The sequence below is a fragment of the Populus trichocarpa genome, chromosome 15 (genome assembly GCF_000002775.5).
Source record: "Populus trichocarpa isolate Nisqually-1 chromosome 15, P.trichocarpa_v4.1, whole genome shotgun sequence".
Taxonomy (NCBI): Eukaryota; Viridiplantae; Streptophyta; class Magnoliopsida; order Malpighiales; family Salicaceae; genus Populus; species Populus trichocarpa.
Window position 1 is genome coordinate 13,430,088 of NC_037299.2, and position 24,789 is coordinate 13,454,876.

A 24,789-nucleotide genomic window follows, 5' to 3' on the forward strand; every position below is an offset into this window, starting at 1 on the left:
CAAGCATCTTGAGTGGATGCCTCAAATTAATGCATGGTTTGATAGATTTCAGGTTGGTGTTCATTTATAATTTTCAGCTTATTTCTAATAAATTATTAATATAATTGTAAATAAATTATTATTTTATTTAAACTTGTTTATTTATACACAACACAAATTCTGCTGGGACAGTGAGCATAACACTGTTGTGAGGAGGGTGTGGGAAAATCACGCAGCAACTAGGTAAGATCGAAAACAATATAAGATTTGTTTTAGACAAAAATTTATGTTTCGAAATGTAATTTTTGGTTGCGTGAAGTAGGTTGCGTGATTTTTGGTATGAAGCACAAAAAAAGGCAAAAAAAACCGCGAGGGATAGGGGTTTCCAAGGCTGGAACGATGTTGCGGTTTGGAGGGATTTCAAACCGATATACATCCCGGAAGATATATGGCTGCACTATCTTGAGCACGTGACGTCTGAGCGGTTCACACGACACTCACAGTCCGGTGTTGGCAACCGGAATCGGCCAATTCATGGCGGGGTGACAACGCACGCTGGGGGCTCCGTTTGTTTGCTGCATATGTGAAACGGATGGTAAGATTAATTTAAATGAAATATAACGTTAAATTAAGTTGTTGCTAATATATCTTTTTTCATTATAGGCTGCGTCTCTTGGACGTGAGCCGAGCCCGATGGAGCTGTTTGTGGAGACGCACGTGCGAAGTCAAGACCGCCAAAAGGGGGCGCAATAGTTCGTTGACAACCGTGCTCAACATTTCGTGGTATGTTTGTTCAACCATTTGATTTTGTAAGTTATTATGTTTATTGAATTGAATATGATGATTACTTTTTTTTATTTTCAGGAGACCTATAATAATCGGTTGAGGGAGAGATACGGGGACGATACTTTGACCCATCCGGAATTCGATCTGGATTTGTGGATGGAGGTTGGATCGTCAGGTGGACCCGATAAAAATCGGGTTTACGGGCTCTCCAACACTACGACTGACAACTTGCGGTCGACCCGTAGTATTTCAACCGTTAGGAGCTCCCAATCAATATCGAGCTCCCAATCTAAGGAGTTTGTGGCCTTGCAGCAACACACGACTCAGCTCACCGAAAAATACAACCACCTATCAGCGGAGTACACGCAACTCAAAGCATCTCATGCAGAACAAAGAGCAGAGTCTGCACAACAAAAAGCGGCTTATGAACAGCTTCGCGAAATGGTCATGAACATGGCAACACAGAGTGGAACATGTGCGCCTAATCCTTCTTGGCCGTATAACCACCAACCTTCTCCTCCATGATCTCCTCCTCCTCCTCCAGCTCCATCTTTATATTAATTTGTAATAAACATTATTTATCTTTAAAATTTCATTTATTATTTTTTTTTGAAACACATTCAGTTTGTAATGAATATTATTTAACTTTGATTTTTTGTTGTTGATGTTTAATATACATTTTATTTGCAGAATTGGTTTTTATTACCATTAATTTATATAATTTTATATTATATATTCTAAATAATTTTTTAAAAACAAATTTAGAAAAAACTATTACAAAGGGTTTTACTGACGGAATGAATCTGTCGGTATTTGACAGTACCATTCACCGATGCATTTACAGATGGATGCATTCGATCGGTATTTCAAACACTCACCGACAGCTTTACCGACGGACTTAATCCGTCGGCATTTGACAGTAGCTGCCACACTTACCGACGAATTTACAGACGGATATATTCGGTCGGTATCTCAAACACTCACCGACAAATTTACCGACGGTACGTATCCGTCAGTAAAGCACGATATCACCGACGGAATAAAATCCGTCTGTATATTTCAAGCGGGAAACTTTTTTTTTGGCGTGCAAATTTCGTCTGTAAAACCATCGGCAAATGGTTTTTTTGTTTTTCTGACTGATATAGCGACGGAATGGAGAATCACCGACGAAAGGAAAACCGACAGACGTAATCCGTCGGTGAAGATGTCGGTAAATAAATCACCGACAAACAGCTAATCACACACTGACGGAATATTTCCGTCGGTAAAACTGTGAAATCTTGTAGTGAGTCTCATCAAAACACTAATATTGAAAACAAGTTTAGATTTGATAAACGAAAGTTGATCAGAAAAGATTTTTATGATAGGAAAATAAGTAGATGATTTTTTCTTAGGAAGGAGGGATATTTTAAAACAGTGAGGTGAATTTATGGACCATATATGGATTGGGTTTATAATATTAGATCGTGGAAATATATACTCACAAACAACATAGCACCCATCATTGATTGTACCACCTAGCTAGTTCCTTGAAATCTCTTTCCTTAGCATCCAGATCATCATGAGTTTTCTTTCCAAGAGTTCTAGCCAAGGGGCTCCCAAAGGCTCTAAAGGTTTGCCTTCGAAGGTCAGAATACTATTTCTTCTACGGTAATTATTCGGATAATCATTTCGTAACGATCAGGGGAGCAAATGAAATGTTTAAATGATAAGACAATTTGGATTTTTTTTTCCTTGTTTAGCATGTTTCAAAGGGTGCTGAAGGTACAGGATCATCGTTTCCCAGCATCTCCTCCAAGATGAAAATCCCCTTCGGGAGAAGGTCTAAAGGGTGAGAATATGCGCCTTCCTTTATGAACAAATGGTTTAATTTATATTTATTTCTTTATTTTCTTCGTGACCTCAAGATGCAGTTCAAATGGTTAAACTTTCTCTTTGCATATAGTTAATCTTATTTTGATATATAACTGAAAATAAAATATTAATTCACGTCAAATTATTTCATAAAAGTTTTTTCTGTCAAATCTTAAAGACTAAATGTTTTCTTCATGGGATTGAAACCTTAGGGAATGAAAATGGACTCATTTCAAATCTCATAGGGTAAACTGAAACTTAACCCCTTTTTTAGTTTCAAATTCAAAATAAAACATTACAATAAAGGCGAAACCTCAAGATATTGGGCTGCTTTATCAAAGAACAGCACTTCGTACCTTAACTTTATGCTTCATAAAAAGGGTCGGTGTTTTCCAGCTTCTCCTCTAAGATAGAAAGTCCCGTCCAGAAGATTTTTAGAGGGTAAGAATATGCTTTTATCTTTTTTATTAACAGTTTCTATGAGCATGCTTGTTTGCAGTAGTTCAACACCGTTTATTAATCAGTTTATTTTTTGTATATGATCTAGAAATTGGCATGAGGTCCATTATTCTTTTCTAGGTCGAAAGGTCAGCCAGCCATATAAGGGCGATATGAAAAGTTAGTATTTAGGGGGATAAAAAGAAAAAGGTTGATTTATTATGACGTTACAAATTTGTGAAAATAAAAATAAAATCAAAAAAATATCTCCAAAATTTTCTCGCTTTTATCTTTGTTCTCCATATTCCTTCATTCTTTCTTTTTTTTTTCTTTTTTTTTTCAACTTGGAGAGGTGCTTCACGAAGTTCACTAATTTATTAGTCCGGCCAATAAAAAATTAAACACTGTTAATTTATATGACTTAATCTGCTGATCACTGTTGGGGTTGGTTCAGATTTAGATATTGTCTGAGAGGTCATTATCCATATAACTAAAGTTTAAGTGACATATTCAACAAGCTTCATAGTATTGGTTGAATTTCCTTGAAAATCTAATTATTCCCGGTTAACAAAATCTAATTATTCAACATGCAACACCCAAAGAGATCCCTTAGCCATTGTATGCCATAGAAAAAGTAGCTCATTAAAAGTTTTTGGGACCTACCAAGAGATGAATTTTGACCAAAATTTCCAAGCAAACTTGCATTAAAGTAACAAATGGTCCGGAGTCTCCAAAACATTCCCACGAAACGAACAACAAGATTGATCAACTGAAAGTAACCATCTGCTAAAAGAAAGGAACATAATCTGTTTTGCACAACTAACCATAAAAATGTCTGAATCTTTAGGTTCATGGTGATTCATTGTTTCGTAATTAACAGGGCATTGTTTAACATAAATAAATAAGTAAAACTCACATGATTCTAGCATTAGTTTAACTCTTCTCTCTTTACAATTTGTGATTAAGGATAATGTTATTCCCATTCCACAACTTGTTAATCTCACTCTATATTCTTTTGAACTAACAAGAACAATCTTCTTCCATAACAACTGAAATAATATGGTATTATTTCATATATTATATATAAAAAACATAATTGACTTATAAAACCTTTTCCTACCATAGTTATCAAACCCGGTTCGGGGGTTGACCCGACCAAGGGGCCGAATCCCGGGTTTCATGGGTTAACCTGGAAAAATTAAAAAATATATATTTAAAGTTTTAATTTTCATATGAAAAATTAAGAAAAAAAATATGAATATAGGCAATACATGTTGTAAATAATTATGAAGTTTAAAAAAATATTTTAAAACATTTTTTTATCCCATATTGAAAAGATACTAAGTTATCATTTTAAGTTGAAGAATTTAAACAAGAAAAGTTTTTTATCCCACCACTAACACAATCTTTAGATTTACCGATGGAATTTTCTTTCGATATTTGCACTATCATTTCGTTGGTCATTAATTTACTAACGAAATCACCGAAGGAAATGCTCCGTCGGTGAATCTTTCGTCAGTAATTTGTTTTCCATTGGTAATAAAAAAATATTATTACCGATGGATTTACTGATGGACAAGACGCGCAAAAAAATATTATCGGCTTCATTCCATTGGTATTTCCCTCAGAAAAATACCGTATGTAATTCCGTCGGTAATTATTTAAAAAAATCCATTTTACAAAACTATAAAATAATTAAATTAATATAAATCAACACTTACTACAAGATTTCACAGTTTTACCGACGGACAGATTCCATCGGTATGAGATTCAGAGTTCGTCGGTAATTTTTTTACCGACTAAATCGCCGACGGAAAACATCCGTCAGCATACCGTTTGTCAGTAATACCGCATTCCATTGCTAAGTTTGTCGGTAAAAAAAAAATTACCGATGGTTTTACAAACGGAAATTGCGCGCCAAAAAACAATTCCCGTTGGAAATATACCGACAGATTTATTCTGTCGGTGATAGTGGCATATCCAGTAAATATTTTTTAGCTCCCGGTGAAATACCGACGGACGGTCTCCGTTTGTAAATTTGTCGGTAAGTGTGCATTTCCACCACTCTCTGTGCAATGTTGACGAACGGTATCCGTCTGTAAATTCATCGATGATTGTGGCATTTGCACCAAGCTACTGTGAAATACCGATAGACGTTATCCGTCTGTAAATTTGTCGGTGATGGTGGCATTTCCTGCTCTCTGTCAAATGCCGATGGATACATTCCGTTTGTAAATCCCTCGGTGGGTATTTTAAATTTTTTTTTAATTATTTAGAATAAATAATATAAAATTATATCAATTAATAGTAAAAAAATCAATTATGCAAATAAAATTTTATTAAAAATTAAAAACAAAAAAAAATGAAGTTAAATAATATTCATTACAAATTGAATGTGTTTCAAAAAAAATATTAAATTAGCACAATGGCGGAGTTGGAGGAGGAGGAGGAGGCTAGTTGTTATACGGCCAAAAAGACGGCGCACATGTATCACCACTCTATGAGGCCATGTTCATGACCATTTGGCGAAGCTGTTCATAATTCGCCGAGAGTTGCTCGTATTTCTCGGTGAGATTAGCCGTGTGTTGTTTCAAGGCCATGATATCCTCAGATTGGGTGCTCGATACTGATTTAGAGCTCCCAACGGTTGAGACACTACAAGCCGCCGCAAGTTCTTGGCTGTAGTTTTGGAGAGCCCGTACACCTAATTTTTATTGAGTCCACCGGACAATCCTACCTCCATCCACAAATCCAGATCAAAAATACGGATGGGTCGAAGGATCGTCCCCATATCTCTCCCTCAACCGGCTATTATAGGTCTCGTGAAAATGAAAAAAGAAATCATCATATTCAATTCAATAAAAATAATAACTTATAAAATAAAATGGTTAAACGAACATACCACAAAGTGTTGAATGCGGTTGTCAATGAACTATTGCACCCCCTTTTGGCGGTCCTAACTCTGCACGTGCGTCTCAACAAACAGCTCCATTGGGCTCGGCTCATGTCCAAGAGACGTAGCCTATAAGGAAAAAAATTAATTAAGTAACAACAAATTATTTAATGATATATTTCATTTAGATTAATCTTACCATCTGTTTCGCATGTGCACCAAACGGAATGGAGCTGCTAGTGTGCGTTGTCACCGAGCCATGAATTGGCCAGTTCCGGTTGCCAGAACCGGACTATAAGCGTCGTGTAAGCCACTTAAACATCACGAGCTTAATATATTGTAGCCATATATCTGCCAGGATGTATAGCGGTTTGAAATCCCTCCAAACAGCCACGTCGTTCTAGCCTTAGAGACCGTTATCTCTCGTGTTTTTTTTTTTTTTTGCCTTTTTTTATGCTTCATACCAAAAATCACGCAACCTCCTTCCATAGTTAGAAATTAGATTTTAAAATGCTTCTCACTCATTCAATAATTTTGTCATACCCGGTCTCACTCAACCCGTGATTTGACTTGATGGTGAACACCTATGCTACGGCCGATAATTTACTGTGGTTTGTGCAACCATCTCATAATGGTTTGTCAGAATCTTTCAACAAATCAAGAAACCTAGCTGTATCTGCATTAGGTTCTTCTTTTACGATTGCACATTGACTGATATTACCTTGATTCATTCTCATTGCATCCATAACCATATTCCTGTAAGGATTAGTGTTGTCATTTGCAACTTCATGCACGTTGCTAGCACTAGAAGTTGACTCAACCACCCTTTCTCCCATGCTCTTATTACAAACAAATAATTCTCTGTGTGCATATCAACACTGGTAATTCTCCATAAACCCTTTATATAGAATATGTATTATTACAACATCTGGATGCAGATACTTTTTATTTTAACACTTCCTGCATGGACACCTAATACCGCCTCCAGTAAAATTTCTGAAAATAGATGTTGCAAAATTAATAAAACCCTGAAACCCGTTACAATAATCCATCCTCCGCAATCTTTGGGGTGAATCTCGATACATCCATGAATGATCATCCATGACTTCTATCGAACCTCTATAAAATTATGATGACAACATGTATTAATTAATTATGTTAGGTAAATAAATTTGCAAAAATATTGATTTACCTTGAAATTATCCAACAAACTAATTACACCTTCTCATAAATATTAAATATTCATTATCAATTATCAACGTCCATACAAATTTATACATATAAATTTATGGAAATTACAACTCCGCAATAGTATTGATAAAAATTAAAATGGACCCCGTTAAACAAGCTATTAATTATTTCACTATAACACATGTAATTCGGTAATTCAACAAAGTTTCAACAATTTACAAACAAATACAATTTTTTAAAATCTAAAACAAACCATAACAAGTACAAAATTATACATTCATATACTACAAGTTTGTTTGAGAAATAACAATAAAACATGTAAATATATACTAACAAAATACATATACTAAAAAAACAATAAAATTGACATTTAAATGTTAAAATTAAAAAAGATAGAATTACTTACAAAAAATGATAAAATCTATAATAAATCATAACACGGATGTTGTGACCACAAAACTTAAAGAAATATGACTTGTGCTGAGAAGAGGGAGATTGTTTTTTAGGGGGGCCTGGTTGTTTGCAGTTTGAGAGGGGAGAGTTGGGATAGGGAAGAAGAAGGAGAAATTGGGGAGGAGAGGGTCGGTAGAGTGGTGATATATTAACTTTTGCTGATGAAATCACCGACGGACTCATTCTTTTGATGATTTCGTTGGCAATTCTGATGGTGAATCGGTCATGTCACTGTACGGAGATCCCGGTTTGAATCCCTCAGTAATTCCGTCAGTAAAATTGCTCGCAGAAACTTCCACGTCAACGAACCGCTTTTTTTTAATTCTAAATATTCCGTCTGTAATTCCATCAGTATATACCGACTGAATTACAGACGGAAAAGATTTTGTCGGTAATTATGACCGTAAATTACCAACATAATTATTTCGTCGGTAATTCCGTTGGTTTTAAGTGAATTTCTGGTAATGACTCTATAATACTCAAAACGCTTGGAAAAAAAAAAGAAAATCATATGAAAAAAAATCCAACAACAATATTCATACAATTATTAAGAATAGAAACAATTAAAAATAAAATAAAATAACAAATATAGTGAAATAAAACACAAAAAAAGAAGAAAAAAGAAAAATCTTACCTTAATGTGGTTGCAAGTGAAGCTAAGAAGAGAAAAAAATATTCATAAAGTATATTAATTAAAAAAAACTTAGAAGAAAAAAGAAGAAAGGAGAAGAATACATACCTGAGCATGGAGGAGGGGAGAAGGAATTGAGGAGAGAGAAATGGATATTGATATTTTTTACATATGGGGAAGAAGAAGAAGAAAGGAAATTAGGGATTCTAGGCTTTTTATTGGGCTTTTTACCAATGGATAATTAAATATTAATATTTTTAATCATTCTGTCAGTGATTCCATTTGTAATATTTAATTTAAAATTTCAATTTAATTAAAAAATTTTAGAAACTACCAAATATCACTGACAACTTTTCAATATGTCTGTAATATATTTAATATAAAATTTTAATTTAATCAAAATTTTTCAGAAAACCACAAAATAGCACCGACGACTTTTCAATCCGTCAGTGATTTTGTCTGTAAAGAATAGTAATTAACAATGCAATTGGGAAGTGAACAGTTCCAAAGCTCTCTGAAAAATATCGACGGAATTTTGCGTTGGTGATTCCCTTTGTAATTGACATGATGAACAGTGTTCACAGTTTACCAATTAATTTTGTCGTTAATTCCGCTGGTAAAAATGGCACATCATCATATTTTTTGTTTTGTTTTAATTATTTTTTTCCACTAGAATTCCCTCGGTAAATACTGAGGGAATATTTCTGTCGGTAATATCCGTCAGCAATTTACCAACAAAAATATTCCCTCAGTATTTCCATTTGTATTTATCAATTTTCTAAGTTGAGAATAATAGAATGTCTTAGGATGTGCCTTAGCCAACCTTCCTATTTATATATATGTGGCAGAACACGGCAGTAACTGTAGGGATTACAACATTGAAATAATCCTACATTAATTTCCTAATCAGATATATACACGCTATACATTCTATATTATTCTAGTAGTGCACATTGAAAAAACATTACTTTTTTTTTATGAACATAGAGTATATATACTATAGGGTTTCAAATCCCTCATTAAAAAAATAACTTCTTTCTTGTGAACATAGAGTATATATATTAAAGAGCTTCAAATCCCATAGTGAAAAGATATTATGTTATCCTTTTAAGTTGAAGTATTTAAACTAAAAAATTTTTTATCCCACATCAAAAAAACATAATTTTTTTTCTTGGAAACATAGAGTATATATACTAATGGGTTTCAAATTCTACGTTGAAAAAACATAACTTTTTTCTTGTGAACATAAAGTATATATACAAAAGGGCTTCAAATCCCACATTAAAAAAATATTTTTTTCTTGGGAACATGGAGTATATATATTAAAGGGCTTATTATGTTATCCTTTTAAGTTGAAGTATTTAAACCAAAAAGTTTTTTATCCCACATTGAAAAAACATAATTTTTTTCTTGTGAACATATAGTATATATATAAAAGGGCTTCAAATCTCACATTGAAAAAATAACTTTTTTCTTGGGAATACAGAGTATATATACTAATGGGTTTCTAATCCCACATTAAAAAAACATAACTTTTTTCTTGTGAACATAAAATATATATACGAAAGGGTTTCAAATCCTATATTGAAAAAATAAAATATTTTTCTAATATTTATATAGTGAATTTTAAAAAATGTTAATAACCAACTAAAAAAATATGAAAAAAAGAAGAGTATAAAAACCACATTTGAAAAAAAAAAACCAAGTCTCGTCCGAGTCATGGGTCAACCCTCCGGGCCGGTCTTGGTTTAATATTTGTGCTTCCTACAACAAATATAATAATCTAAAAGTAATTGTCATTTGCGATATTCACTGCACTATAACTTAGATTTCAAATCATATCTAAATAATTTATGGGTCTCATAAAATCACATGGATTGAATTTTATCACAAGAACATCTTTTTTATTTACAATTCTTTTATATAATTTAAACATAAATATTTTTATATTGAAATATATTATATTAGTATAGTGTAGTTATATCATGAGAAATTAAACAATTTAAGTTAATTATGTAATTTATTCTAGATATGCAGAGAGTATTTACATTAAAATAAACATAGAACCTAAGAGATCAATGATCCCACACGTTTTTAAACTTTAATTTACTTTTCAATAGTTGTATTAAATTCAGAACTCCTTTCGTTATTTGATATTAAGAGAATTTCGGACAAATATTAACAGCAGTAAGGCAAGTAGCGACTCTCAACAACCATCTCCAAATAATGAAAATCCAGAGACGGATACAGAACCGGCCCCCTCACAGGTGAGAATACTTATGAATGGTAATTAATCATCAGTTCGTGATGATCAGGGGTCAAATGAGATGGTTTCATGATGACAATTTGGAAATTCTATTATTTGACATGTTTTATAGGACGCTGATGGTAAAACCACGTTTAAACCAAAGAATCTTGGCATCTTTTCGGAGGAAGAAAGTCAAGCTTGGACAATTTCTGAAAGGTGAGGATAATATGCCTATTTTCATGTTGAAGTGCTGTGTTACAAACTTTGGTGTGGTTCATCATCTGCTGTTGTGTTACAAGTATTTTGTTAATAGAAGCAAAATTAGAACTATTAAATGCGACAGAGAAAGCTATGGATTTGAGTTTAACAAACGTATAAAACCCTAAGGCTAGACAAAAATACAACTAAAGTTGTAAGAGTCTATAGTTTATTCAACAAAAGTCCCATAAAATCTGAAAAGATTGGTTTAAATACCTCAAATAACTAGGAAACAACCAATCAGGAAAAATAATATAGCTAAAATCCAAAATTAAGAAGGAAGAAGTATAAAATATGGACTGAAACTTTGAGGGCCTTTGGAGTGAGATTTGGCGAATATGAGCATCGAACGGGCTTGGAGTGTGAAAGGAAGCTTAGCACAAGCTCAATTTTCTATCAGGAATTCACCTATAAAATTTGAGCTTTATTTAACAATTGGATTAACTGTTTTGAGTCAAACTACCTGATTGGATAATTTCATTGACTGTTTGTGTTTTTTGATCTGATCCATAAAATCCCGGCTAATTATTCCACATCATTAAATTAAAATCAAAATTTTTGGTGAATATTCTTGCATGTATTCATTATAAAAAAAAATCAATATACAAGGTTCCCGCCATACTTTTAGTTATAGTTTCTTCCTGTTGTTTCCTTTCATTTTTGTTCGAGACCATAAAAAAAGTTTTTTGATTTATTTCTTTACTTGCCAAGATTGGATTTTAGGAGTGAGTATATTAAACTAGAGACCAATGGTTTACCATCATAATGGAACTGTGTCACTACCTTTTGTGCATCTGCTGATTCTGAATACTGGTGCTGCAGTTTCTGTAGAGACTATTTTGTTTATGTCAATACGATTCTGTTAATTTGCTCTTTGCAAGCTATAGGGATATTGCAGAGATGCTAGAGGTGTGCTGGCTTGATGTAACTGGTTCAATGACTGCTACCAAAGGGAAGGCGTATGAAATTAGCTTCATATTATCCATGAATGAAGAGAATTCCTTTGGCTGGGAAGATCCTGTTTATGTGATGGCAAGGATAGGAGAGGAGGGAGAGTATACGCGCGTAAAAATAGATCTATCCAAGTTAGGCCTGAAAGAAGAGGAATTTCCGGCGGAGAAGTGTCGGGTTGAGTTTAGAAGTGGTGAAAACGCTAAAAGTATTGAGAAAAAACTCTATTTTGGCTTGTATGAAGTGTGGACTAACAACTGGAAGGGTGGTCTACGGATCCATGAGGCCATAGTTCGGGAATTAACAGCTGAGGATTCTGCTTCTACATCTAATACCCGTTCGGACGACTCCAAAGTGCAAGAAGCTAGTAACAGCTGACAAGTCTACTTCAGCATCTGAAAACCCTCTGGACTGTTAGTTATTAAACTTGTTTATCAAGATTAAGAGTGTTGCAGTTAGTATAATGAATAATCATCCACATTAGAAAAACTATGAATCTAGAAATACTATGAATCTACATTAAGTATTAAATAGTCTAATATTAATTAAGTACTTTGAAGATTGTAAAAGACATTTTATATATATATATATATATTGTATGGATTTGATAATAAAAGTGTGAGAGTACCATTGTTTAGTGTATTGTATTCCACCAAATTGTATGAGTAGTAACCCCTCCTCTGTTCTGTCATTGTTTTTTCCAACACGGACATGTCCATAATTAAGCAAGTACCAGCTGCTCCCGACGAGCTCGTAGCTCAGAAAATAACAGTTCACGATTTGGCCTCTCCATCTACTAATCATGATTTTGCTGCCGCATCTCGTGAGGAATATCTACAGGATGAGTTCTTTGACTCGCAGGAATCTCTAGAAGATAAGTGATAAACAGAATCTCCACATCTACTATATGGCTAGTTATCATCAATAATATTGCTCGATTAAAAAAGAGTAAAAAACAGAAGCCCCAAAAGTTAACTATTGGAAGTCTAAACTTTAAATTCGAGTGTCTGATTGGATCCGAAATCCCAATGTGAAAAACTGATTTAGAGCTTTGTAACGTGGGAACACATGTGAAGCCAACAAAGGCTGTTTGAGGGTCAAAATCCATTTCCAATGCCTACTTCCAGGTGTTTTCAGCGATTTGATCAGCTGAGCAGATTGATTTCTAATCCGGATTTCCATCTGACTATTTATCTGTTTTCGTTAGTGTCATATTTCAAGTTATTTTGATTTTCTTAGTCAGCGCAACTATGGCAAACTTATATTATACAATGTTAAGACCCCAGTTATTTAGCTATGGATTGAATAACAACTGTAGACTTAAAGACTCTTTCTCCAGAGCTTTTCTGTTTGCCTTGTGATTTGCTGCGTCAACATCCAATAGTCCTCTGGGTGTGAACTGATTAAGAAAGTTTTTTAAGCAGGTGTGATCTTACTGCTAAAGAGCTGGTTATATTGCTTGACAAATTAAAAAATTACAAAATGGCTTGATATATAGTGTTAATTTCAGTAATCTCTTGCTTGCATGTGCTTTCATTTTTGAAGTTTTTAAAGCTTAGGGTAGCTAACTAGGATACACAAATGACACTTCCTATCCTGATGCGACTCATGTCTTTCTGCTTATGTCTCTGTATCTTCTAAATTTGACACTGCAATTTGATGTGGATTCTACATATACATATCAAAATAAAATAAAAAAATATATTAAAAGATATCAAATAAAATATTAAAGTTTGAAAAAATTCAAGTCAATGGAAAGATTTTTTAAAAAAAAATAAAAATAAATAAAAATGTAAATGAAGCAAAAAAAAAAATTTAATTAAAAAAAACATAAAGGTAATTAAAGCATAGAGGAAAAAAGGAAAATGATAAATTATAGCTTTGAAGATGTCTAAAAATATGTGTATTGAGATAGCAAAGAAAAACAATGATATTGGTTTTCTATTTATAAAAAAATATTAAACTTAATAACTAAAAGTAAGAAAAAGCTAAACTAAATATTAATACTAATTTCACGAAAGTAGCTTTTCCTAAATAAGAATTGGAAGGGGAAAAAAAAGCACCGCATTGAATTGTAATTTAGTTTGCCTTTGTCTTGATTGATCCTTCATGTTGTTCTAACGTCTACATTGCGCTATTAAACAATATAAGTTTATCAATTTGTCCCAATTACTCGGTGATCAATTGAAAAATGTTTTTTTTTTCCTTATAAGAACTTTGGTTAATAAGGAAATTAGAAAGAAGAATAAGCAAGGAATATTATTTGATTTGTTTTTGAAAAATTGAAAAACTTTCGCTAAGTCAATTTTTGCCCTCCCCGTTTCCTTAAACATTAATTGGTTCCATCCTCGACAGCATCATTTGCAAGATCCTTTGTTCTTCACTCAACTACATTAATTGATTACCGAAAAAAATCGAAGTTGATCCTTAGACATGTTGATTTGATTGTTTGTAAAAATTTTGGTATTGATCCTTTTAAAAAAAGATTTTTTTTAATTAAAACAACAACTTTCGATAGTTCTAAAAATAAAAGACTTATCGAAAAAGACTAAAATTAAGGCTGTACCCTTTTTCATCTCCTTTACGAAGAGTCTGCTCTTTTCTTCTTCTTATATGGCCTTCTTGTATAGACTTTTAATACTTAGTTATACTTAGTCTAAAGATAATTTTAAATACTTGGATAATCACAATATCATTCATGTCTAAAATACGTACAGCTACAATAGCTATAATGATTTGTTAAATTTAGACTTCAAAATTAATTACAACGTAAAGGAAAATAAATAAATGGGTTCCTTTAATTCACTAATTTTATTGAAGTTATTGGTGGGTTTATTGGATTTAGAAATATATCTAGCTTAAGGAAAAGTCTCTGCACAGCAAAAATTCCTTTTTCTTCTTCATAATTGAACTTTCTCTTGGTGGCAATTAATGTGGGTCTACATATGCTCATAGAATGAATCTAGTTATCACTTAGCAAAATGGATCAATTCTTTACTTGACCATATATGGACCACTAATTGATAACAAAAATATCTAGATGCCATTCTTTCTGATATAATCAACCCCAATTTACACGATTCCTTTGTTTCAAAACCACACGTTGGATCGATTTTTTTTTCTTTTTGTGGTTGATTTTCTCTCAATGTCCTTGTCTTGACAGGAACATATGGATGAACAGAGAAAAATACTTTCGATTTCCTGGATATAAAAGGCTCAATAAGGATTCATATACATCATGCATTGCAGTCTGTCAGAACTAATAATATAATATATAGACTTGATTTGCTCTCAAGATAATGTCTGAGGCAGCTGATCCTGCAGAAGTGGAACACGATAAGGTTGGATATATTATTAGCTATTTTAGTACCACTTTTCTGCACAACTATTTGTTTGTTGTAGTCCCAATTTTATATATATAAACAAACTTGGGTTTTAGTTTGATATTAGAAGGTTTCTGAGAATGTTCATCTATCTTTTATGAGTAAAAATGAGGTTGTTAATGGTGAGCTGGAATTATTTTTATGCTTACAGGATGAAGGTAGGTGGAGGTTTAAACCAAGGGGATTGCACATCACATGGAGTAGTAATACAAGTTATTGGAAGATGCCTGAGAAAGGGTACAGAGAATTATCCCTTTAATCAAATTATATCGTTTCAATGCTTCAAGTATTGTAAATAATCAAATGATATAGACAGAAACTATCATAAAATAATAATTTTCTGACATAGAGCTCATTGGATGCTTAAGTTCTACACATAAATTTCAGGACGGATGGTCCTGCAGAGTTGATGGCGGTATGCTGGCTTGAAATAGACGGCTCAACTTCGGAACCCCTATCCAAAGGGAAGGGGTATGCACTGAGCTTCAAAATATCTATGACAAAACAAGATTCTGTTTGGAAGGAAGGTCCTGTTTTCATGCTAGCTAAGGTAGGGAAGAAAGGAATTGCCAAATGGGAAAAAATCAATTTAGGAGATATGAGAATCGGCAACATAATCGAAATTCCTTATGGGAAGCTTCGGTTTGAAGTTCCGAAAAAGGCTGAAGATACCAGGCTCTATTTCGGACTCTACGAATTGTGGACTGGAAAATGGAAGGAAGGTTTACAAATTCATGAGGCTGTAGTTGAAGAAATGCCAGATTGAGCTTCCGTTCAAATTAATCACTCTTGTACTATCCTTGATGAGTTATGGATAAATGTAACCTCAGTGAGTTTTTTTTCTTTTTTTTCCTGTGAAATATTTTATAAATCCAAGGAAAAATCTGTAGCACCGGAATAAAATTCTGCTATTGAAATATGAAAGAGTCTGTAGTCCTAAGTTTTCAGGAGTTTACGAGCAAAGTCGAGTGGACTTTGGTTTACATTACAGGGATGACTCACGTCCCTCATCTACAAAACCCTGACACGCCTATCTCTAAATAATTTGAATCTGTGACCTGTATGTGGAAGTCCAGAATTTAATCAAAAGTGGCAGTCCTCTTGAGAGTATTTGCTATTTTCTAAACCATTCTCACTTCATTTCGAGAGTTTAGCTAGAGAGGGTCCTAAAGGAATAGTTTTGTGTGAATCTGCAGATGCTGAATTGTGGTGAGTTTAGGCTGTTTAGCTAATGATGGTCCTGAAGAGCTGCTACTGGTGTGTTGGTATGAAGTGACAGATCATGTAACGAAAGGGAAGAGGTTTGAAATTAGTAATTAACTTCAAGTTATCCATGAAAAACAACGCACGTTTTCTTGGACTGATACTCCTGTTTTGATGATGGCTAGGATAGGAAGAGAGGGAAGATGCTCACGTTTAAAAATAAACCAATGATTAATAGCTAGGAGAGGAGCCGAAGGAAATTCCTGCTGAGAAGAATCAGAAAGAGTTCAAAATTATAAATCCAAATTAAGCTATGTACGTTTTGGCTTGTAATTAGAAAAGTGTGGATAAACTGGCAAATTGGAAGGGTGGTCTGCTAATTCATGAGGTCATATAGTTCAGGAAGCAACAGTTCTACAGGACATGAATTTATTAATGCTAGCTATAACAGCTAGTTCTTAATTTTGCTTACCAAGATGGGAAAAATTGCTTGATTTAATGTGTCAAATAGCTCGTTTTTCTGTAAATCGAATATTATTTAATCTTAATCTGGGACTTGAAAGAAAATAATCTTGTTTAAATACCATACATGATTAAAATTTTGGACATAAATGATGCATGAGCTTTCTGGCAATATAAATATTTTCTTTATTATTTTTATTTCTTCTTGTTCACTTTGGAAACTTCATTTTTTCATGTTCATTATTATTAAGCTTTCCATGGTTTTCTATTAAAAATGAATATATTTTTTTTATTTTCCATTTCAATAATATTAGGTTTTTTTAGTTTTTCAATTTAAAGAAGATAGTTTTTCTATTTTATTTTTTCTATTTAATATTATTAGAGTTTTCTAGTTTTTTCTTTCTACTTAAAGGATTGTATTAATAGCTTTTTGTCAAGAAGATTTTGATGAATAAAATTAAATATTTTCTTAGTTATTTATATTATTTATATTTAGTCTAGAAATTTTATTTTTTTCTATTTAGTATCATTAGGTTAATCTAGTTTTTTTTTAATTTTATTTTTTCTATTAAGTAGGGTACTTTTTTAGTGTTTTAATATAAAAGATTGTAATAGTTTTTTTTTTTCTGTCATGTTATTGATTTTTTTTTTTATAGTTTTGACTTATCACAGATCATGGATTTTCAGATATCTCTCTAAATTGAGGTGTTCAGAGGCGGAGACGCTGTAAGACAACCCTTTGGTTAGATTCTCTACGAATGAGAAGCAGCCAACCACGCAAGCAGAGTGCAAAAGCATTTTGGTATCAAATTGTTGGAATCCGTTCTTTTACTTTCCTTTTTCTGATAGCAATCACCGGAAGTGATTCAGAACATGCATGAAAACATCGGCGGACTATAATTTTGATTTCTCATAGTTTCACAACGCCACACAGAAATGCCGAATTAATTTGCTCATAGCTTCAGCCGTCCATTGAATTCAACTTGAAAAAGCTGGGAATGGTGGGCATTATTCGGATTCAAAGAAAGTATCCTTATCAAGAAAGTATTCGGATTCCTATTCAACTCTTTCCTATGCAAAATTTGCTCAATTTTTTATTTTTATATTCTGCGTGATGAATCACGTGAATAAAAAAAATATGGTTTTCAACCTTTAAGGTTAAAAATAGAGAGGAAATTCTAATTTTTTGAAAATTTTATAATTCGATAATCTAATAAAAAAAATTAACACGCAAATTGTTTATATAGAGTTTAAGACCGATCTAACCAAAAAAAAATCCAAATCTAAGTAGAAAATAAATAAAATCTAAAATTAATTAGAAAAAATAATTAAAATAACAAAAATAACTTAATTTGAGAGTCTTCCAAACCTCGACTGATTACACCGAATCAACCCTTCTATAGAATTTTGTTTATAAAATCATATATGTTTACAACGAATCAATCCTTTTCATAAATGTATCGTGCAACACGTTCACATCATATATGTTTCAATTTCGTGGTTAGGAAGCTGGAAAATTATGTTTGTACAACTCTTGCTGCCAAGCGAATTGATTCTTTTCTTGATCATACATGGAGCATCAAGACACAAAAGAAAAGAAAAGGTTAGGATCCACTCGTTCTGATAAAGTAGAGCACATTTACTTGATCCTTTTTCCGTCCCAAGTTTTATTCCATTCTTTTTTTTCTTTCTGTGGTTGAGTATCTTTTTGATGTTCATTTCTTGGAAGCTGACATAATCAATGAACGCTTCTTTGGGGCTGCATAAAAAGGGCTCTTTGTGGATCAACAAATATATCATCTTTTCTCTCTCCAAACTAACACTAGAATTTATTTGCTCTCAAGATGTCTTCTTCAAATAAACCACATTACGATGCCGATATTAACAAAGTGTTTTATGAAGAGGTCAGATTGCTATTATCTTTCATCGGTGTTTGTGAATTCATAGATTAGGCCTCCGAATTATAATCCTTCAACTGAACATTTTGTTAACCAGCTTGCTAAATTCAAGCATAGTATTTTGAATGTTTACCGTTATACAAGGCAACTGTATCTAAGGCTAACACATTATTTCAAGTTGAAAGTTTTTTTCTTGATGAGAATTCCTCTTCGTGTTTACAGGACAAAAACAGCTGGACGTTTAAGCCGAGGGGGTTTAGCATCATATGGGGAAATGACAAACGCTACTGGAACTTGCCTGATCAGTCAAGGTAAGAATCCATGTTCTCTATATTTAGTTTTAGCTGGAAAGGAAACTTAGTTTTGCAGCATGTGATGTGTAAACTTTAAACTTTGCTAAACAAACACGGACATTTACTATACTATTTGAGCTTGAATATCGCAGCTCGGATGAAACACCAGCAGAGCTAGTGCAAGTGTGTTGGCTTGAACTAACGGGTACAACAAAGGACCCCTTAAAAGAAGGGAAGTACAAAATTAAATTCGAAGTATCGATGAAAAAAGATGCATTTGGTTGGAATGGCTGTCCTGTTTTTATGATGGCCAAGTTAGGGAAGAAGGGAAGGTACAGATGGAGCAAAGTCGACCTATCAGATGTAAGCACAGACAAGAAATCAGTTACCTCGGACTTCGTGATTGATGTTAGTAAAGGAACGGACGATAACAAGCTCTATTTTGGTTTGTATGAAGTGTGGACAGGCAAATGGAAGGGAGGTTTGCAAATTCACCAGGCCATAGTTGAAAAAGTGCCAAGTGAAGTGAAAACTTGAGATTTGGTTCAAATCAACGAGTCTCTTACAATCCTATTTTAGATGTAACGCAATAATGAGACCTGTCTAGTTTTACCAAGCTTTATCTGTTGTGTGGTGTCCTTGAGATTTATATGCTGTTGTTCTAACATCAAATAATTGACTGCCTCGTGTAGTTCTTCTATCTTCAACTAAACTTACTTTGATGATTGCTTTCTAGCTATATGATGAGAATTGTTTCTCTTTTCTTTTCTTTTCTCTTTTTGGCAAGTTACAAAACACCAAGAACCAAAGGCCAAACAAGGTGAAAGAAAAACATGCACAAATTCTGCCAAATTTGCAGAACTGGCTAAAAAATAATGATAAAAAATGCACCTGGAAAATCATATAAAAAGAAATAAACCTATCAAGATGCAAGAGGGAAGCTTAAGGGTGTCCTATTGAGAAAAAATATCACAGCTTAAGGATATTTCCTGTTAATAGAATTGCTATCATCTCTATTATGTAAAATATCGCTAGCAGGTGCTCAGGTTCAGTCATTTTTTCCTTTTTCTGTTTATAGAATTTCTCCTTAAGGCTACACTCATTTGTCTTAAAGGTTGTAGCTTAAGAAACAGTTGATCTTCTACTTAAATTTCTCTTTCAGTCCTGCTTTTATCTGTAATCTATTTCATCCTGTGTCTAGCAGCCTCTAACTGCTTCTTCAGAACTTGACCACTGCTTTGGATTATGCATAGTCATGCATCTAAGGTAGGTTTCCAAGCATTGATTAACTCGTCCAGGCTAACCATCAATTTGTGGATGGTAGGAAGGGCTCATAAGCATTTTAACCCCCAATAATCTGAGTAATTCCTTCCAGAACAGACTGGTAAAAATCTTGTCCCTGTCAGTGACTATAGAAGCTAGAAGAGACCATGAAACTTATAAAAATGATCCGGGAATATCCAAGAATCCTCTCAATTCTTTTACAGACTTAGGTACTAGCCACTCCTTGATAGTTGTTATCTTTTATGGGTCAGTAGCAACTCCTTCAGGTGAAATGATGTGTCCTAGATATTCTACTTTTTGTTCACAAAAAAAGCATTTAGACTTACTTCATAAACAATTGATTACTCCCGAGTGTCTCTAGCATATTTCTTAGATGACTAAGGTGCAGCTCAAATGTTGAACTATCCACTAAGATATCATCAAAGAAAACTAATACAAATCTCGTTATAAAAGGCTCCAGAATATGATTCATTAAAGCTTGAAAAGTTGTAGGGGCATTAGTCAAGCCAGATGGCATTACTCTAAATTCATAATACCTATAGTGAGTCCTGAATGTCTTTTTTTCTATGTCACTATCATGGATTCTCACTTGATGGTATTCAGACCTCAAGTCCAATTTTGAGAAGAACTGTGTGTTGGGCTATTTCCAGAACTCAAACACACACAATTTACGTGGTTCGGCAACTTGCCTACTCCACGGAGCTACTGGTTTGTATTAATGAAGCTTACAAACAATACAAACAAAGAGGAGGAGAATCTTCTCAACTCAACTCTACACTCAAGCTCTCTCTACTCTTCTCTGTTCTCTCTTCTCTCTATGTTTTCACTCTCTGCAACTCGTCGGTTCTTCTTCTTTGTGTTCTCTCGATACACTTACAAACACATCACAGGGGGGCATATTAATATACAATTAATGGGAGTGAGGGGGAGTCCTCCACCATGTGCTAAGTGGGAGATTAGGTAATCCCACTTGCACATGGTGGGGCTTGCTTGTCTCCAATAATTAACAATCTCCCACTTGGAGACAAACAATGAAATTATCTTTTATCCTTGAAGGCCAACTGAAGTTTTGCACAACTTCAGTTTATCAAGTGTAACTCCTTTGGTTAACATGTCAGCTGGATTCTTGCTTCCACAGACCTTTTCTAGCATTAGTTGCTCGTCATCCAGCAGTTGTCGGATGAAGTGATATTTGATCTGAATATGCTTCGTCCTGGAGTGAAATGCTGGATTCTTGGCAAGGAAGATTGCACTCTGACTGTCGCTATACAAAGTACCTTTTCCATTCAACTTGCCCAATTCCTTCAGAAAACTCTGCAACCATACTATCTCTTTTGCAGATTCTGAGACTGCAACATATTCAGCTTCTGTTGTTGAAAGAGCAACGATCTTTTGCAAGGTAGAACTCCAGGAAATAGCAGTACCTCCTAGAGTATAAACATATCCTGTAGTGCTCTTTCTGCTATCAACATCTCCTGCTAGATCAGCATCTACAAAACCTTCAAGTTTCAAACCACCAGCTGTGAAACTGAGACAAGTTTCCGAGGAACCTTTTAAGTACCTCATGATCCATTTGACTGCCTCCCAATGCTGCTTTTCAGGATTGCTCATATATCGGCTTACAACTCCCACTGCATGGGCAATGTCTGGTCTGGTACAGACCATAGCATACATCAAAGAGCCGATAGCTGAGGCGTATGGAATCTTATCCATGTATCCACATTCTTGCTCAGTTTTTGGTGACTGATCTTTGCTGAGCTTGAAATGATTCCCCAGTGGTGTACTTACTGGTTTAGTATTATCCATACTAAACCTGCTGAGAACCTTCTTGACATACTCTGTTTGTGAAAGCTTTAGTACGCCTTTGTCTTTATCTCTGAAGATTCTCATGCCAAGTATTTGTTTAGCAGCTCCTAGATCCTTCATTTCAAACTGTTTTGACAACTGCTGTTTCAGCTTATCAATCTCCTCAATGCTGGATCCTGCAATCAACATATCATCTACATATAATAGTAGAATGATGTAGGAGTTGTCAAAATGTTTGACATAGCAACAATGATCAGCTTGGCATCTTGTATACCCGGAACTGCACATGAAGTTGTCAAACTTCTTGTACTACTGTCTTGGAGCTTGCTTCAAACCGTATAGGCTTTTCTGTAGCTTGCAGACTTGATTCTCCTTTCCTTGCATTGCAAACCCCTCTGGCTGTTGCATGTAAATATCTTCCTCCAAGTCACCATGAAGGAATGTTGTTTTTACATCTAACTGTTCAAGATGTAAATTTTCTGCAGCTACTATCCCTAGAACAACTCTGATTGTTGTGAGCTTCACAACTGGAGAAAATATCTCAGAGTAGTCAATGCCTTTCTTTTGTTGAAACCCTTTGACAACAAGTCTTGCCTTGAACCGTTTACTTCCGTCATGCTCAGTCTTCACTCTGTAAACCCACTTGTTTTGTAAAGCCTTCTTTCCTTCAGACAGTGTGGTTAGCTCCCAAGTCTTGTTCTTCAGCAACGAACTCATCTCATCCTTCATGGCTAACTCCCACTTGCTTGAGTTTCCATCTTGTAAGGATTCTTCATAAGTTAGCGGTTCACCACCATCTGTCAACAAAATGTAATTCAGTAAAAGTGTGAACCGTTGCGGGGGCTTTATCGTCCTCGAAGACCTGCGAACAACTGGTTCAATTGGCTCCGCATCTTCTTGTGTAGTAGCGGGTACAGATATGCTTGAGTCTTCTTGTAAAGGCTCTTGATTGTTGTTCTGCTCAGTAACATCGGGAAGGCCTTCTAATCTTATGAATTCAGATCCTTGTGGACTTGTATCTGAATCAGCATTATCTGTTTCTGCACTTGATCTGTCTTTGTACAGAACTTTCTCATTGAAGATCACGTTCCTGCTTCTGATAATCTTTCTATTCTGATCATCCCAGAACCGATATCCAAATTCTTCATCTCCATAGCCGATGAAGAAACATTTCTTGGATTTGGCATCCAACTTGTTGCGAGCATCAGAATCTATATGAACATAGGAAACACACCCAAAGACCTTTAAATGAGAGAGTTGTACCTCTTTTCCTCTCCATACTTCCTCGGGCAGTCTGAACTCCAAAGGAACTGATGGTCCACGGTTGATCAAGTAAACTGCGGTATGAACTGCGTCGGCCCAGAATGTTTGAGGTAACCCTGAATGCAACCTCATGCTTCTAGCTCGTTCATTGATGGTCCTGTTCATCCGTTCAGCAACGCCATTCTGTTGCGGTGTGCCTGGAACGGTCTTTTCCATTCTGATACCATTGACAGCACAATACTCCTTGAAACCTCCATCAATGTATTCTCCTCCATTATCAGATCTTAAGCATTTCAACTTTAGACCTGATTCAGTCTCAACCATAGCCTTCCATTTCTTGAATGTTTCAAACACATCAGATTTATTTTTCAGAAAGTAAACCCATACCTTCCTGCTGAAATCATCAATGAAAGTCACATAATACCGAGAACCTCCAAGAGATGCTACTGGAGACGGTCCCCATAAATCTGTGTGTACCAGCTCTAGCTTTCTTGGTCTTAAGGTCCTGCCAACCTTCAAGAAACTGAGCTTCTTCTGTTTTCCAAGAACACAGCTTTCACAAATGTCTAGATCGACATTTTTTAATTCTGCCAGCTTTCCCTTCGACTGAAGTATCTTCATCCCCTTTTGACTCATATGGCCAAGTCTACAGTGCCATAGCTGTGCCTGATTTTCTGCTTCTGTAGTGGCAATGGTGTCTGCAACTCTTGTGGTCATATACAGGGTGCCGGTTTTCTTTCCACGAGCTAAAACCATTGCACCCTTTGATACTTTCCACATACCTCCAGCAAAACGTATTTCATGACCACTATCGTCAAGCTGTCCAACAGAGATCAACTTCTTCATTAATCCAGGAACATGCCTGACATTCTGCAAGTTCCATGTAGATCCATTCATTGTCTTGATTTGCACATCTCCTACACCCACAACAGCCATTGGTTGTCCATCGGCCAGATAGACCACACCATAATCTCCAGCAACATAGTTTAGCATCATGTCATGGTTAGGTGTACAGTGAAATGAAGCACCAGAATCAAGAATCCAATCATCAATTGGACTTTGTACAGCAAGAATCAAAGCATCATGTACCTTATCTGTGGTAGCGTTTGCAGAGTCAGCTTCAGGTTTTTTCGGTTTTGTGCAATTCCTCATGAAATGACCGGGTTTGCCACAATTCCAACATTCAACCTGCTTTCTGGGTCCAAACTTGCTTTTACTTCTATATCTTGATTTTGATCTGCCTCTGGATAAGCCTCTATCATGTCTCCTCCCTCGAGTGTTGATGTTGAGAGCTGATCCTGAGCTTGAACTTTCACCCGAGTCTTTCCTTCGCACTTCTTCAGCCAAAATCAAGTCTCGAATGTCATCATACTTCAGTTTGGATTTTCCAGCTGAATTGCTCATGGCTGTCCTCATGCCTTCCCAACTGCTTGGAAGTGAAGCTAGCAAGATGAGTGCACGAATCTCATCATCAAACTCAATCTCAACAGATGATAATTGATTTGTGATGGTATT

General features: G+C 34.7%; 3 protein-coding genes across 3 annotated transcripts; all 3 read left to right on the top strand.

Annotated features, from left to right (window-relative positions):
* The first annotated feature begins 2,244 nt into the window (after positions 1-2,244).
* Positions 2,245-12,179, top strand: LOC18110864 (protein PHLOEM PROTEIN 2-LIKE A9). The gene is made up of 5 exons (XM_006389135.3): positions 2,245-2,392; positions 2,508-2,596; positions 10,411-10,492; positions 10,604-10,689; positions 11,619-12,179. Exons 1-5 carry the CDS (start codon positions 2,327-2,329, stop codon positions 12,058-12,060), a joined length of 765 nt encoding a protein of 254 aa, XP_006389197.2. The 5' UTR covers positions 2,245-2,326; the 3' UTR covers positions 12,061-12,179.
* A 2,625-nt stretch (positions 12,180-14,804) lies between these two features.
* Positions 14,805-16,005, top strand: LOC7481789 (protein PHLOEM PROTEIN 2-LIKE A9). Its single transcript, XM_002321772.4, has 3 exons — positions 14,805-15,023; positions 15,217-15,302; positions 15,453-16,005. Exons 1-3 carry the CDS (start codon positions 14,982-14,984, stop codon positions 15,829-15,831), a joined length of 507 nt encoding a protein of 168 aa, XP_002321808.3. The 5' UTR covers positions 14,805-14,981; the 3' UTR covers positions 15,832-16,005.
* Positions 16,006-18,469: 2,464 nt separating this feature from the next.
* On the top strand, positions 18,470-19,660 carry LOC7481790 (protein PHLOEM PROTEIN 2-LIKE A9). Its single transcript, XM_002321773.4, has 3 exons — positions 18,470-18,634; positions 18,851-18,939; positions 19,074-19,660. The coding sequence occupies exons 1-3, from the start codon at positions 18,575-18,577 to the stop codon at positions 19,456-19,458; spliced, it is 534 nt and encodes a 177-aa protein (XP_002321809.3). The 5' UTR covers positions 18,470-18,574; the 3' UTR covers positions 19,459-19,660.
* Positions 19,661-24,789: the final 5,129 nt, after the last annotated feature.

Excerpts from the sequence above, each read along its gene's own strand:
- LOC18110864 (XM_006389135.3), top strand. The coding sequence starts at position 2,327 with ATGAGTTTTCTTTCCAAGAGTTCTAGCCAAGGGGCTCCCAAAGGCTCT. Across the intron at positions 2,597-10,410 it reads TTCGGGAGAAGGTCTAAAGG|CAGTAAGGCAAGTAGCGACT; the intron begins GTGAGAATATGC and ends AAATATTAACAG. Across the intron at positions 10,690-11,618 it reads GCTTGGACAATTTCTGAAAG|GGATATTGCAGAGATGCTAG; the intron begins GTGAGGATAATA and ends TGCAAGCTATAG.
- LOC7481789 (XM_002321772.4), top strand. The coding sequence starts at position 14,982 with ATGTCTGAGGCAGCTGATCCTGCAGAAGTGGAACACGATAAG. Across the intron at positions 15,024-15,216 it reads CAGAAGTGGAACACGATAAG|GATGAAGGTAGGTGGAGGTT; the intron begins GTTGGATATATT and ends TTATGCTTACAG. Across the intron at positions 15,303-15,452 it reads TGGAAGATGCCTGAGAAAGG|GACGGATGGTCCTGCAGAGT; the intron begins GTACAGAGAATT and ends CATAAATTTCAG.
- LOC7481790 (XM_002321773.4), top strand. The coding sequence starts at position 18,575 with ATGTCTTCTTCAAATAAACCACATTACGATGCCGATATTAACAAAGTG. Across the intron at positions 18,635-18,850 it reads ACAAAGTGTTTTATGAAGAG|GACAAAAACAGCTGGACGTT; the intron begins GTCAGATTGCTA and ends TCGTGTTTACAG. Across the intron at positions 18,940-19,073 it reads AACTTGCCTGATCAGTCAAG|CTCGGATGAAACACCAGCAG; the intron begins GTAAGAATCCAT and ends TGAATATCGCAG.